At 40.7% G+C, this 13,587-nt stretch overlaps 1 protein-coding gene across 4 annotated transcripts in view; it reads right to left on the bottom strand.

Moving 5' to 3' along the window:
• ARNT2 (aryl hydrocarbon receptor nuclear translocator 2) overlaps positions 1–13,587 on the bottom strand; it is a 2,296,360-nt gene that overhangs the window by 911,253 nt on the left and 1,371,520 nt on the right. For all 4 annotated transcript variants that reach the window (XM_044077930.1, XM_044077931.1, XM_044077933.1 and 1 more), the window contains one exon: positions 10,454–10,528. In XM_044077930.1, the coding sequence (XP_043933865.1) occupies positions 10,454–10,528 (75 nt within the window). The remainder of the gene's footprint in view (positions 1–10,453; positions 10,529–13,587) is intronic.

The following is a 13,587-nucleotide window of genomic DNA, read 5'->3' as shown; positions in this document are numbered from 1 at the left end:
TTTTGTCAGGAGGGGGATGGGAGCCCCTGATTAAAGTAATAAGGTCTTCGGTCATTTTAAGCATTTGTTTCTTTGGCATGGATGACTGTTCTGGAGAATGCTGCACTTGTTTCCTTGTCTTTAATGGTGTTTTTGCTTTTCCCTTTGCTGCTGTAGTAGCCTTAATTGTAAGCTGTGAAGGTTTGAAAACACCCTCAGAAGCCGGTGCCTACTCAGCGGCTCCGGACCCATCTGAGGGTATAGATTCTGTAGGCCCAATACCTTGAGTTTCCACAGGCCTCGGTGTTTCCACGTGGCTGTCGGTTACAGCCTGTGGCTCTGAGGTAGCGGGTGTCAGGGGTTGTGAAAGCGCCTCACTAAGAACCGGCGAACCGGCGTCTGGCCTAGAAGAGGCTTCGTTGTCGGTTTTGGAGCTCGGATGCCTGTCTTTTTCTTTGTCTTTGCATTTTTTATACATTCCGGTCGTCGGTTGTTCCAACGGCATTATATAATTAAATCTTCGTCCAAAATAATGTAAAGCAAAATCAAACCGACGTTTAATAGTGCGTTTATTGAATCTAGCACAAAACCGACAGCTAGTAACGTCACGGTCAGGGCCTAGGCAAGGAATACAGTAAGAGTGAAAGTCCTTATGAGGTATTTGCTTCCCACAAGAAATACAATTATTAACTTTTACTGACATCGGGCTGGAGCAAGAAAAAGTTTCCCAATGGGGTACTTAGCTTTATTTTCCCAATGGGGTACTTAGCTTTATTGAAGACTTCGGTTCTGAAATTCGATTTTGAAAATCTCAGGAGTCGGCCGACCGGCACTTGCGAACTAATTTTGCTTCGGGCACCGCGCGGCAAGAAAGACTGAAGAAAATGATGTCGGTTGCAATTTTTATACCCCTGCCGCAATGTCAGAGAAGAGGCAACAGCAACCGACGCCGGACCAAGACTTTGGGACTCGGGCCGACTGCGGGTCGCCTGCCAGCAGGATAACCCAAGTGTAATGACTGCAACAGTGAAACACGATGAACATCATCAATGCCATTGGAACCTTACCAAACAGTATTAGTAACCATCTACCCACCTAAGTTATCAGACAGTGGCTAAACTTTCCGAAGCAAGTAACATACAAACAAGTCCATAATCTGCAGGATATCAACCCTGAATGTTTTATAACAACTTTAAAGCAATGTAACTGGAATTGCTAAAAAGATTACCACTAGATGAAGCAGTTACTAATTTTAAACACATTTTCCTAACCATCCTAAATGAGCAGGCCCCACTCAGAAAGGAGTCGTAAATTCATTCCAGCACCCTGGATAATACAGGCCAGAGGTTCATGGCTAGCCTGTACAAAGGGTAAGATTGGGTCCCTCACTGTTTGTTGATGTACCATATTACTGTGTTGTTGTCTGTTTTGATAAGGAGAACCCCTGGCCTGAGATGGGGTTTGAAGGATGTCAGAGCCTTTTGTACTGCCATCATTTCCTACTGGTTGATGTGTAATGGAAGATGCTTGGCATTACAAAGACCTTGGGTGCACCTGCCAGCTAGGTGAGTGCCCCAAGCAATGTCTGAGGCATTGGTGGTGATGGTCTGTCCGGTAGTGCAAAGAATGAAGGGAAGACCCTTGTTCTTGGCACAGGCCCCTGCCCACCAGAGAAACTCAGCCCTTTTACAGGGGATGAGAGGGACAGAAGTCTCTAGAGGCTGAGAGTGCTGACACCAAAGGTTCTTTAAATACCACTGACGTTTACTCATGTGAAGCCTGGCCAGAGGAATTAGAAGGATGCAAGATTCCATGTACCCCAAGGCTTACAGGGACATACTCGCAGTGAGGTGATGTCTGGAAGTCAGCTGGATAAAGTAGAGAGGCAGGACCACTGACGTTTACTCACGTGAAGCCTGGCCAGAGGAATTAGAAGGATGCAAGATGCCATGTACCCCAAGGCTTACAGGAACATGCTCGCAGTGAGGTGACATCTGGAAGTCAGCTGGATAAAGTAGAGAGGCAAGGGATAGGAAGGCCATTTGGGATGCTGTGTCCAGCAGTGCTCTCAAGAAAATGATCTTCCTGGAGGGTGTTTGCTTTGATTTCTTCTCATTGATGGAGAACCCTAGGGAAGTTAGGGGGGGGTTTTGACAAAGAGAAGGTCCTGGAGTAGTTTTTCTTTGCACTCTGCCTGAATGAGGCAGTCGTCCAGATAAAGGTAAGTCTGTGTATTTCTCTGTCTCCAAAATGCTATGGCCGGGGCTAAACATTTGGTGAATACCCTGGGAGTAGTAGATAAGCCAAAGGGTAGTGCAGACAACTGAAAGTGATGCGAGCCTGCTCTGAAGCACAGGAATTTCCTGCAGGATTTCCTTATGGGGATATGGAGGTAGGCATCTTTTAGGTCTAGGGGCACTAACCAGGCATTTTTTGCCAGCATAGGCAGCAGCTGCTGCAAAGTTAGCATTTTGAATTTGGGGACAACCAGGGTGGTGTTCAGAATGGCTAGATCCAGGATGGGGTGCCAAGTGCCCTCTTTTCTGGGAACAAGGAATAGTCTGGAATAAAAACCTTTGCCTGTTTGATCTGAGGGGACAGGTTCTACTCCCCTGAGATATGAGAGTTTGGACCTGTTTCAATGCCTCTGCCCACTGATTAGGAGGTAAGTCTGGGTACCACTCTTAGAATTGGGAGTTCGCTGAAAGAGAATCTGTATCCCTGAGAAATGATCTTTAAGACCCATTGATCCTTTGTTACAGAAAGCCAATTTTCTTTGTAGAGGGAGAGCCTTCCTCCTAGCTTTTGGTGAGTGAAAGGAGGGTGGGGGGGGAGTCATTGAGAGTTTCTGCCATAGAAGGATGGCTTAGCACTCCCTATCTTTGGACGGAAGTGGTCCACTGTTTGGTTCTCTGCTGTCCCTGGAATAGGGGCCTGGGCGATTTATCCCTGCGTGACTTACCTTGCCCCTGTCTGCTAGGTGCAGGGAAGAACCAGTGCTTAGAGGGAAAATTCCTGCTGAACCTAGGAGACTGAACCTGAAAGAAATTTACTGTTTGCATAGATTTTGCTTTATCTTCCATCTTTTTAAGCACCTCTTCTGCTTTTACTCCAAACAAGCGGTCTTTATCCAAGGGTGCATCAATTAATTTAGACTTGACATGATCAGGGAGAGCTTGTTCCTTCAACCATGCATGTCTCCCAATGACAGATCTTGACACTGCTGCCCTGCTTGAGGTTTCTAGGGCGTCATATCCACAGTGTAATGAGTGTTTGGCCACTTGACAAGTACAGTGCAGTAAATCTGCTAACTCTTTCGAACCGGCACAGTCAGGAAAGGTTGAAATCTTTTGCTTTAACAGTTCCAAAGCATGCTGCTGATATTTTAACATATGGAACTGACAGTTGAGTTCTCTGACAGCTAAGGTTGCAGAGGTGTATACTTTTTTGCCCCATCTGTCCAGATCTCTGGAATCCTTGTCAGAAGGAATAGGATTCTTGGCAGAACTAGCCTTAGCTCCTTTAGGTCCCTGTGTAGTTCATAGTTTAGTACTAAGCTAACTGCCCTTCCGAGCCATTTTAAGCCTAGCCAATTATCCCTTGTGAGACTCAAACCCTGCACCTTGTGTTTGTAAGGCAAATACCTTAGCCATTAAGCCACCCTCCCAACCCAATAATATATATAGATTAGTACTAAGCTAACTGCCCTTGCGAGCCATTTTAAGCCTAGCCAATTATCCCTTGTGAGACTCGAACCACGCACCTTGTGTTTGTAAGGCAAACACCTTAACCATTAGGCCACCCTCCCAACCTAATGACCTCTGGGTCTGCAGCAGGATTTCTGTACAGGTATTTGTGAGAATACGGTACTCTGTAATACTGTCAGGTTTACTGGGAGCAGGTGGGAGGGCGTCAGGGGCTAAGCTGGATTCATGGAAAACATCATCCACCACTTCTAAGACAGGGGGGATGGCCAGGGGTCTGAGCTGGGGCAGGTCCAGAAACTCTCCCAGTCTTTCCTTAGACTGATGGAAGTCCTGAGATTCCCAGTGGAAATGTTCCCTGAGGGTGTGAGGGGTTTCCCCAAAGGAAGGTCTTCTGGTGGGGAGGCAGAAGGAATGGATTCCTCTGCATCTGAATCCTCAAACAGTCAGAGGTTGTTGTTCCTCCTCAAAATCTGAATAATCAGATTCCTCAGAATCCTGTTCTGTCATAATGTCAGGAGAAGGGTGTTTTTTCCTTTTAGAAGTTGTGAACTGACTACCCCTGATAACGGAGATAAGATCCTCTACCATTTTAAGCATTTGGGCTTCGGGTGGCGGAACAGGAGCAAGATGGTGGCTAGAGGTAGATTTTCTAGGAGTGGCCTGGCTTCTAGGCCTAACAGTATCCATCAGTCTGAGAGAAACAGCAGTCGGATGAGAAGACGTCGTTGTCTAGAATCGGTAGTGCGGGAGGCCTCCTCAGAAGCCGGTGCCTCGTGCGTTGCTCCATACCCAACTGAGGCACAGACAGCCAAAGACTCGGAAGACAAGATTTCTGCAGCATACTGGACTCTGAAAGGGTCTCGGTAGAGGCCTGAGTAGATGTCGTATTGGTCATCAGGGGCTGCAAATGTGCCTCACTGAATTCTGGAGAAATGGCGACCTGCTTAGCGGTACAGTTGTCAGAAGGCTTAGTCTTGTGAGATCTGTCTCTATCTTTATCTCTACTTTTTTTTCTGAATGTCTACGTATTCCCAATTCGGAATGCGAAGATGGAAGATGAAAATACCTGTCTACAATAAGAGCTCTACAGTGAATGGTTCTCACATTAAATAGGGCACAGAACCGGCAACGGGGCACGTCGTGGTCTGGGCTTAAACAAGTGATGCAGTATGAATGGAAGTCTCAGTGTGGGATCTGCTTTCCACAGGCGAGACAATTAACTTTTTTGGACATCGGTTAGTGCAAGAAAAAAGGATCCCCAACAGGGTGCTTAGCTTTAGACATTTTCAGCTGTAATTCCATCTCTGGTAGCGACCGACTGGCACACTTGCGAACTGCTTCTGCTACAGACTCCACGGCAAGAAAGACTGGTGTAATGGCATTGGCTGCCTTTACAGCACTGACAACCTGACGGCAGTCTACAAGTGACAGCAGCTGACGCAGAAAAACACTGACTCTGGTATTCGGGCTGGCCATGGGATACCACAGGTGATGACTGCAACAGTGAAACATGAAGAACATCTGCCCAGATGTAAAAAGAATACTACAACCCTATGCTATACGATCCAACAACAAAGCTTTTTTATCCATCACAAAATCAAGCAACAGTGCAGGAGACTTGCTATACTCTAACCAAGTAACAAAAATCTGTAACCAAATCCCCCCCTGAAATAAAATGGGAGGATACACTGCATGTCCTAAAAAACATCACTAAAGAAACACCTGTTAAATAACTGGTTGTGCTCCTGCACTACCCCAGGCTAACCCAACCCCTGTACTCATGTACTCAACTTAAACTCCACTTTCACAGCTACACTCCCTTTTACTTGACTTTTCTGTACCCTAATCTTATGCATCTAACTTTATCTCTGTTACCAAGACATCTCACTATATATTTTCCCACAACTGTCATTTACACTATTCTTCTACAGACTGCCATTTCACCCTCGGCACATTTTTTCTCCTACAAAACGTACATTTCCCAGATAACTTCCACTTCCCCTGTAATGCATGTCTATACAAGTTCTCTACTTCAGACTACCTAATGATTTGTATAATTGCATCTCCTCTTAAATTCTACCTCCTGCTAAATCCCTTTCTGCCATAGCTACCCTTCTCTGTAACTCCAACGTATAAACACATTGCATAATACCTCCACTGTCTAACCAACTACCTCATGAAAAATGTATATCCTTAAATTCATAGGCTATGGCATGTTATATAATGTATTCTAGAAGTATTCATATAATTGTGTTTTCATGTAAATTCAACATATTTTACAATTTTTTTTGTCTTTAAATGTGCTTGCCTAGTGGTGCTTGCCTAGAGCTTTTCTCCCCAGGCCTGAAAATGTGACAAACCCCAATCCGAACTTCTGGGTAAGCAAAGAGAAATAAATAAATAAATAAATAAAGCAAAGCAAGTCACTTGATTTTCAAAACACACTTTTGACATTTTATGCAGACCTACACTATTAACACTGAGCAGTCAATTTAACAGCTTTAATGCCAACTGAAGGCTTAGTCTAAGATCACTTACAACTGCAAAATCTGGCTGAGACTCACTTTTATCCAACAGAACAGTTTCACTCTGAAATGGTAGTACTGGCTCATCGAGCTTTGAAACAATAAATTTTCCTTGCTCTGATTCAGAGAAACCTGGCTATTTCCTGGATCTGGTAATGCATGCATATTTTCTTTTTCTTCTACAGACATGAATATCAAAATCTTGTACTAGGTAATATCTAGGGCACTTTGCAGAAATGATTACTGTACTTCGAACTGAACATTGAACTCCTAACACATTTTGACTTTGCCAAATATCCATCCTTGCGTGCTCCTCATTCTGTAAAATTAAGTTCTTTGATGCTTTATCATAATGAAATTATGCTGCCTTTTTAAAATAACTATACAGTATTTGTTTATAGTCAGGAAATAGAACAGACAATGAAAAAGGAATGTGGATTTTAAATATTTAACTACTAGCAACTGCACTGCAGCAGATCAAATAAACTGGATTTCTATATTTGAGAACTAATAAATGAACAGATTCAGATAGTTTGCATTTCTTGATGAATTTTTTTATAAATTGAAGTACTTGTTCCCCTTGTCCATTGCTTTGAGGATACCTAAAAACTTAATGCAATATGCTTGAAGTTCTACAGAATCAAGAAGCTGTGAAATCACAGGTTCACAAACTGAAGACCACTATCCAGTGACATTTATTAAGGAACTTTATGTCTTGCAAATATTGATTAAAACCGCATAACAACACTGACATATGGAATCATGTAACTCTACAGATTCTGGAAAGTTTGAGTGCAAGCCTATATATATAAGATGATGTGCACCTGTGCATTGAAAGTCGTCACTCCCACTTTCATCCATGGTAAATGCAGAATATCTTGAGGATATCATCCCTTTCAGATTTTGATTTATGAAAATGTTACATACTTCACTCTTCTGCAACATCTGCTCTGTTTGTTCAGATATGTTTAGACCAATGTCCGAGGAAATGAGAAGTTATACATTTGCTTATGCCTAAGTGTGACAAATTCTACTTAGCATGCTTTCACGTAGCTGAGTATTAATAATAACTATATCTCCTTTACATAATAAGCTGTGAAAACACATAAGCTCATTCATATATGGAAAGTCAGCAGGAGTAACATGATACGGAGATGTGGCATTATTCGTCCATCCTGATCTCATAACATTTCAAACTAATCCTTTGTACATGGTTTAGCTATTCTAGCTCATTAGCAGATGTATGCAAATTTAGAAGCAATCCAGAAGACCTGGAGATCTTTCTTCAACAAATCGTACATACACTCATGACAATATGCTTGACCCTAAACTACACGTATTAGTCTTGTAAGGTTTATAACGGGTTTGCAAATCATATAGCTGCAAAGATAACATACTATGTAGCCTTGTAGATAAACATTTTCTGAAAATGCCCTGAAATAATTCATTATCAGATTCCACTACTGAAATGTATACAATTTCTGAGAGCCAAAGATTACTGCTTAACATCTTGATTTCTATTTAAGTATAGTGTGTTTGAGCATCAGTCAATACCTCTTAAATATTAACTAATGGTCTGCCTTCCTTCAACAACACTGCACAGACAGCCTGCTGTCTAACATTAACATGCACAGCAGTAGGTGGCAGCACACTGCAGCATTTACCTGTAGTTGCTGTAGTACAGATTTTGAAGGATTTCAAAGCTATACTCTGTCCTAATCCACTGAACAAAATCATGCTACATCATGCTCTAGTACCTTCCTGAGTTTAAACGTTATATCTGACAAGCAAAGAATGAACTTTGAAACATAATGCACCAAAACCTAGGATATAAACAGATGCCATATGCTGCCCGGTTAAAGAAACTCCAGCTCTACTCAGTGACATACCGCCTTCTCAGAGGCAATCTGTGCCTGACATATAAAGCCATGTCCAACCTGCAATTAATGGACATGCTGCACCTCAGAAAATCCAAATCCCATCGAGCTACGCGCTCGAGAGACTTGAACCTCAGCACTGAAATAAATAGGACATGCTGGAGGGACAGATTCATAACCCAGAGGCTCCCTTCACTCTGGAAAAATATCCCAGTCCAGGTTAGGCAGAGTCCCTCATTGACTCTCTTCAAGAGGAATCTTGATGAGTGGATGGGAGATCGTAGGTTTACCCCTGGTATCACTTCTGTGTCACTGTTAGACAAAGGCACAGTATACTAACCTCAAAAAAGGGCATAGCAAAATTAATTTAAAATGGGTGGCGAAAGCCAAACACACTCTGGCTACGCTTATAAATGCCCTAGGGCAGATAGCCTAGTATGAACCTATATAAGGCATTGTGCAGCTTTCACATTTACAGTCACTTTAACTTTATCTGCATTAGGTTTAAGCCTTTCTGTAGGAAAAAAAAAAAAACATGTCCAGTGTATTTAACAGAAGTTATTTGGCACAATTTAATTTAGCTTTCAGCTTTTCTGCCTCAGTTTTTCTAGTAGTTTCAACAGGTATAGGTAATGCTTCTGCTTTACAGCTCCGCAGACTTATCAATTACACTGACAGCAGCACTTTGACTGTTCCCACTATATAGTCATCTGAAACACTTCCTGAGGCAAACAGATTCCAACTGGCAATCTCAAAAAGCTTTACTACACAGAGGTGTAGTAAATGTGAACAGCTTTGAACTAACTTCATCAAGCTTAATTTGTCAGAATCTTTGGTTACCATGAAGTACACAGAAGAACTAGGCATTAGTCACTGTTGTAACCACTACTTCAGTTATCCAAAATGGATAATGTTCCCTTTTGATCCATTTTTTTACAACTAAAGTATCTGCACATATCTTCAACCTGTCCATTTACAGCTGTTAAAATGTTGTCTATCCATTCAATTGATCAATTTGCTTAACTATGATTAGCATAACTTCCACTGTGCTTTAATTCATGCTCAGTTTTAGTTCTAGGAACAACTGGGAGGGGGAGTATCCACCTTGCAGACAACTCATGCCTTCAGATCAGAATATTTCAGCAAAATGTTATCAATATTTTGTAAGAGACATTAAGCATTTGATAGTTTTATAGCTGAACCAAAAGGGCACCTATTTATAGGAGCTCCTTTACTGCATCTCTGCCTGATATATCAACATTACTACTGTCATGCATTTCTGCACAAACTAAACTACTGTTTGCACATTTATGAAAGATGCCTCTGCAACTCCACTCTGTCATAGTGTGCAAATTCTGCCTCTCTATGTTTACTGTGCTGACATACCACCTGCGTACTTTCCAGTTATAATGTTCTGAATGTCCCTTAACTGCAGTTTGAGAAACAGTAACTGTCTTGGATGCTTTACCTGAGCTTATAAGGGCGCTACTTGAAACAATAAGCTGTACTTTTTACATCTGTACTCACAATCCATACAAATTTGATCCAAGGACTTTAACTGATGCCATAAATATGTCAAAGCATGTGTGCAGATTCAACACTCTTATTTAGATCCAATTCAAGAAAATAAGACAAACTACAAAATAGTATGTCTTAATAAACCAAACAATAAAACAAATTAAAAATAAGCTGTACTTTTTACATCTGTACTCACAATCCATACAAATTTGATCCAAGGACTTTAATAGATGCCATAAATATGTCAAAGCATGTCTGCAGATTCAACACTATTATTTAGATCCAATTCAAGAAAATAAGACAAACTACAAAATAGTATGTCTTAATAAACCAAACAATAAAACAAATTAAAAATAAGCTGTACTTTTTACATCTGTACTCACAATCCATACAAATTTGATCCAAGGACTTTAATCGATGCCATAAATATGTCAAAGCATGTGTGCAGATTCAACACTATTATTTAGATCTAATTCAAGAAAGTAAGACAAACTACAAAATAGTACGTCTTAATAAACCAAACAAATAAAAAAAAAAAAAAAAAAATCCTAAGCAAAACTACACAACCAATGTATTTTGGTGCTTTTGTCTTTTATAAACATAACAGACGTCTGAAGCAACACATCTTGAAACGAAATGAGCTGATTAAATAACACTACGAAATCACAAGCATTCACTCTCTGAATTCAATTACTACTTGTACTATCTTGTGTATTAGCTCTTGCTACTCTGTATCTGTGTAACTTACCTATAAAGACTGAAAAGATATACTTTTATTTAAAATACTTATCTATCCACCACATTGACAAATAAGTAAAATGAAGACATTTATTAAGAACAAAAGTACCTGCTGGAAACTTTCCCTGAGGTGGCTCTGGTCTTCAGGATGGCAGAACTCCAAAATATCTTTTCCTAGAAGATCCTTTAAAAATACAAAAACAGAAACAAATGTTGATTATAATGCCCAACACCGGAATAGTCTGTACAAAATATTCCAACTGCTCACTAATCTATGAATACCTCAGCACGTACTCATACATTCCGCAAACAAATCACTGGGACATCACAGCCATAGCTATATGTACGCTAATAGATCTGTTTTAATATGCTTTCTTCAGATCTGTTTTGTTCTAATAACATTTCAAAAGGAAGCACCTGAAGAACTTGTTAGATTCCATAAAAAGCTTCAACTCTTAAAAAAATGTTTAATGTACATACTCCCCCATCTAAGTAATGTACTTCTTTTGAACTGTACCTATATAAAGTCTACAAAGAAAATGTGTAGGGTCTACCCATTCCAATTCAGAGGACTGGAATTAGACTATTCTGGTAATTGCGGGGCAATATACAACTAAATTTGAGGGTCTGGCACCTTACAGCATTCCCCATCAATCAGAACACCTAGCTGAAAACTTCAGTCTTCATATAAGCCTCTCTCTATCCATAAAAGCCATACCGTATTTTGGAATTATTGTAACGCTGACTTTTTATAACAACCACAACTAGCACATCCCACTACACAAACTCCTTGCTGACATAATGCTTTATGTTGTTTGCTGAACAGTACATTGTCTGACAGAACTTGCACTGCAAACATATGAGACATCTCCTCTAGCCATGCAAACATCACTAGTAGTGCTTTGCAGGTCTCAGGCTTTGGTATCCACTTAAATGGCATTTACTTCTCTGAAGAAAAATTGGGCATCAAAGATTTCTAACTAATTTTGTAGATGACTGTAAATTAGGTGCACCTGTCGATTTCCCCATGAAACCCATATTTTCACCACCAGTGTATGAATTAGACCAATGGCCGGTGTACCAGTTATAGACTAACCCTAAATGCCAAGAAATATAACCTATTTACGTTAAGTGAAGCCCCTTACTCCTCTTATCACATCAGTGGCACTCCTCAAAACAGATACTGTTGTTACAGAACTGAAACCCGACCTAGACAATGAGATCTCTTTTGGCTCCCATTGTCTCGATTGTGATTAGGAAGTACTTCAGACATCTTATCTGTTGGGCTTGATCTTATCTAGATCAAAGGACGTCTTTGTCCTTTGATACTCCTCCCTTATTAGACCCATGATTGATATATACTGTCCCCCTTACACTGTACCTATTTAAACACCTTGTACAACATGAAAAGTCCTAAAGATTCCTAGCTAAAATTCTCAGGCGTAAGTCACTTAAGCTACACAGGTTAAAATCCCTCCCCATCTCCCTCTACAGTGTCTCATACAGGCACAAGAGGCAACCCCTGCTTAACACTTCATGCTATGAAAGACCTGTGTTTTTTATTTTTTTGGCCTTCTTTAATTTTACAGAACAGTCAAAAAACACCCAATCCACAAACCTAAACCTCCAATGTAAAATCAGTACCAACTATTAGTGTGACAGGTTTCTTTGCAGACGACAACTCTTCAGAAATAGACTCTCTCTCTGCACATTAAGCAAAGTAACTTCCTGACTACCTGCAAAGCTAACCTCAATGACTGGATGGCTATCTGCAAAATCATACTTGGTATTAGTGTGAATGATCATCTGTCCAAAAGCAGTCTACCCTCCTTATTACTAAGGTAAAGCAAATAAGCATTTCAATTGCTCTCTGGACTTAAGCTTAGCAGTAACCTATATAATGTATTAATTCATAATGCTGCCAACATTGAGAAATGTTCAGCTCACTCCAAGAGTTTGCCAAATGGTTCTACTACCAACACCCAAATAACCCATTATCTGGGCCATGGGATACGGGCAATTCCAGGCTGGGCAACAGCCCTGCAAGCCCAGCTGTTTCCAGGCAAGAGTCTTGGATAATGTTCTTCTCCATGGCAAGTCATGTAATGGGGAGTAGGCCAGCAAGATCCTAGCAGGAAGCAATCGACCCTTTCCCTACTGGAATCACTCCAGCCCTCTCAGCAGCTTTGCCAAGCCTGCAATTACAGCATACCCTAGGGGAAATGTGCCTCCACATACTGAAATGCCTTTGGCTTACATTTACTAAACACAGAGATTGTGAAGGGTCAGCTATCTTAGTCTCACTAGGTAACACCTAGTGCTCCCGCAAGTTACCAATCTATGTGATGAGACAAGCCACTTCCCTCTCCCCAGGATGTCAATCTACTAACTGAACTTGGATTATCTGTGAAATATTAAGGTTTTTATCCCTCCACACCACTGAGTCGGACTGAGGGATACTATGTTTATGTATCCAAGTTTCTGAACTATATTTGGAGCTAGAATTACATTAATCATCACTAATCAGCAACAGTGGCATTAGAGCTAGCACAACAAGGTTATCTGGATTGAAACAGCTGTTGGTAAGGGTCTGTAATCTTAAAATGATAGTGTGGCTGCCCAATTATGAAGTAATGTTGTATATCAGCCAACATATATTGGTATAATGTTGGCACCAATGATATAAGTGCTGTACCATTTAACTAACTACTTAATTTCATTTTGAACTACAACAGTTTACTACTATTGGTAAACAAAACCTACCTATACTTCTTGTAACTTGTAATTAATTGTTTTTATTGTGGAGCTTTTCTCCCCGGGCCTCTGCTGAAAAAGGACCTGTGTCCAGTCGGATTTTCCCGGTCAACAAATGTAAATAAATAATAATATCAGAGAAATTAGGAGTAGGATATTGTTTCTCCATATGGTAACCAGTTTCTACTCTGAGTAATCTGCAGCAGAAAGAAATGATGCAGTTAAATATGCTTATAAATTCTGATATAGGGTTGGTGGTTATGGGGAATGTAGGGTTGAGCCCTTGCCCATCCATCAGTTTAGCTGTAGGAAATGTACATCTTTGAACTAGTTAATGACGCTTCCCCTCAGACCATGCTTAACTAAATTAATATGACTGTTGTGGAATTTTTAACACCCAAGAATGCACAGCTCTCCATTTGTATAAGCAAAATTTTATCAACTTTTAGAAAATTTAAATAACCACTGCTAAAATGGATAATATGTAGA

This window comes from Protopterus annectens, chromosome 7.part0, assembly GCF_019279795.1.
Source record: "Protopterus annectens isolate FY-2018-M chromosome 7.part0, PAN1.0, whole genome shotgun sequence".
NCBI lineage: Eukaryota > Metazoa > Chordata > Ceratodontiformes > Protopteridae > Protopterus > Protopterus annectens.
Note: the sequence above shows the minus strand (reverse complement) of the source record. Positions and strands in the feature narration are given on the sequence as shown.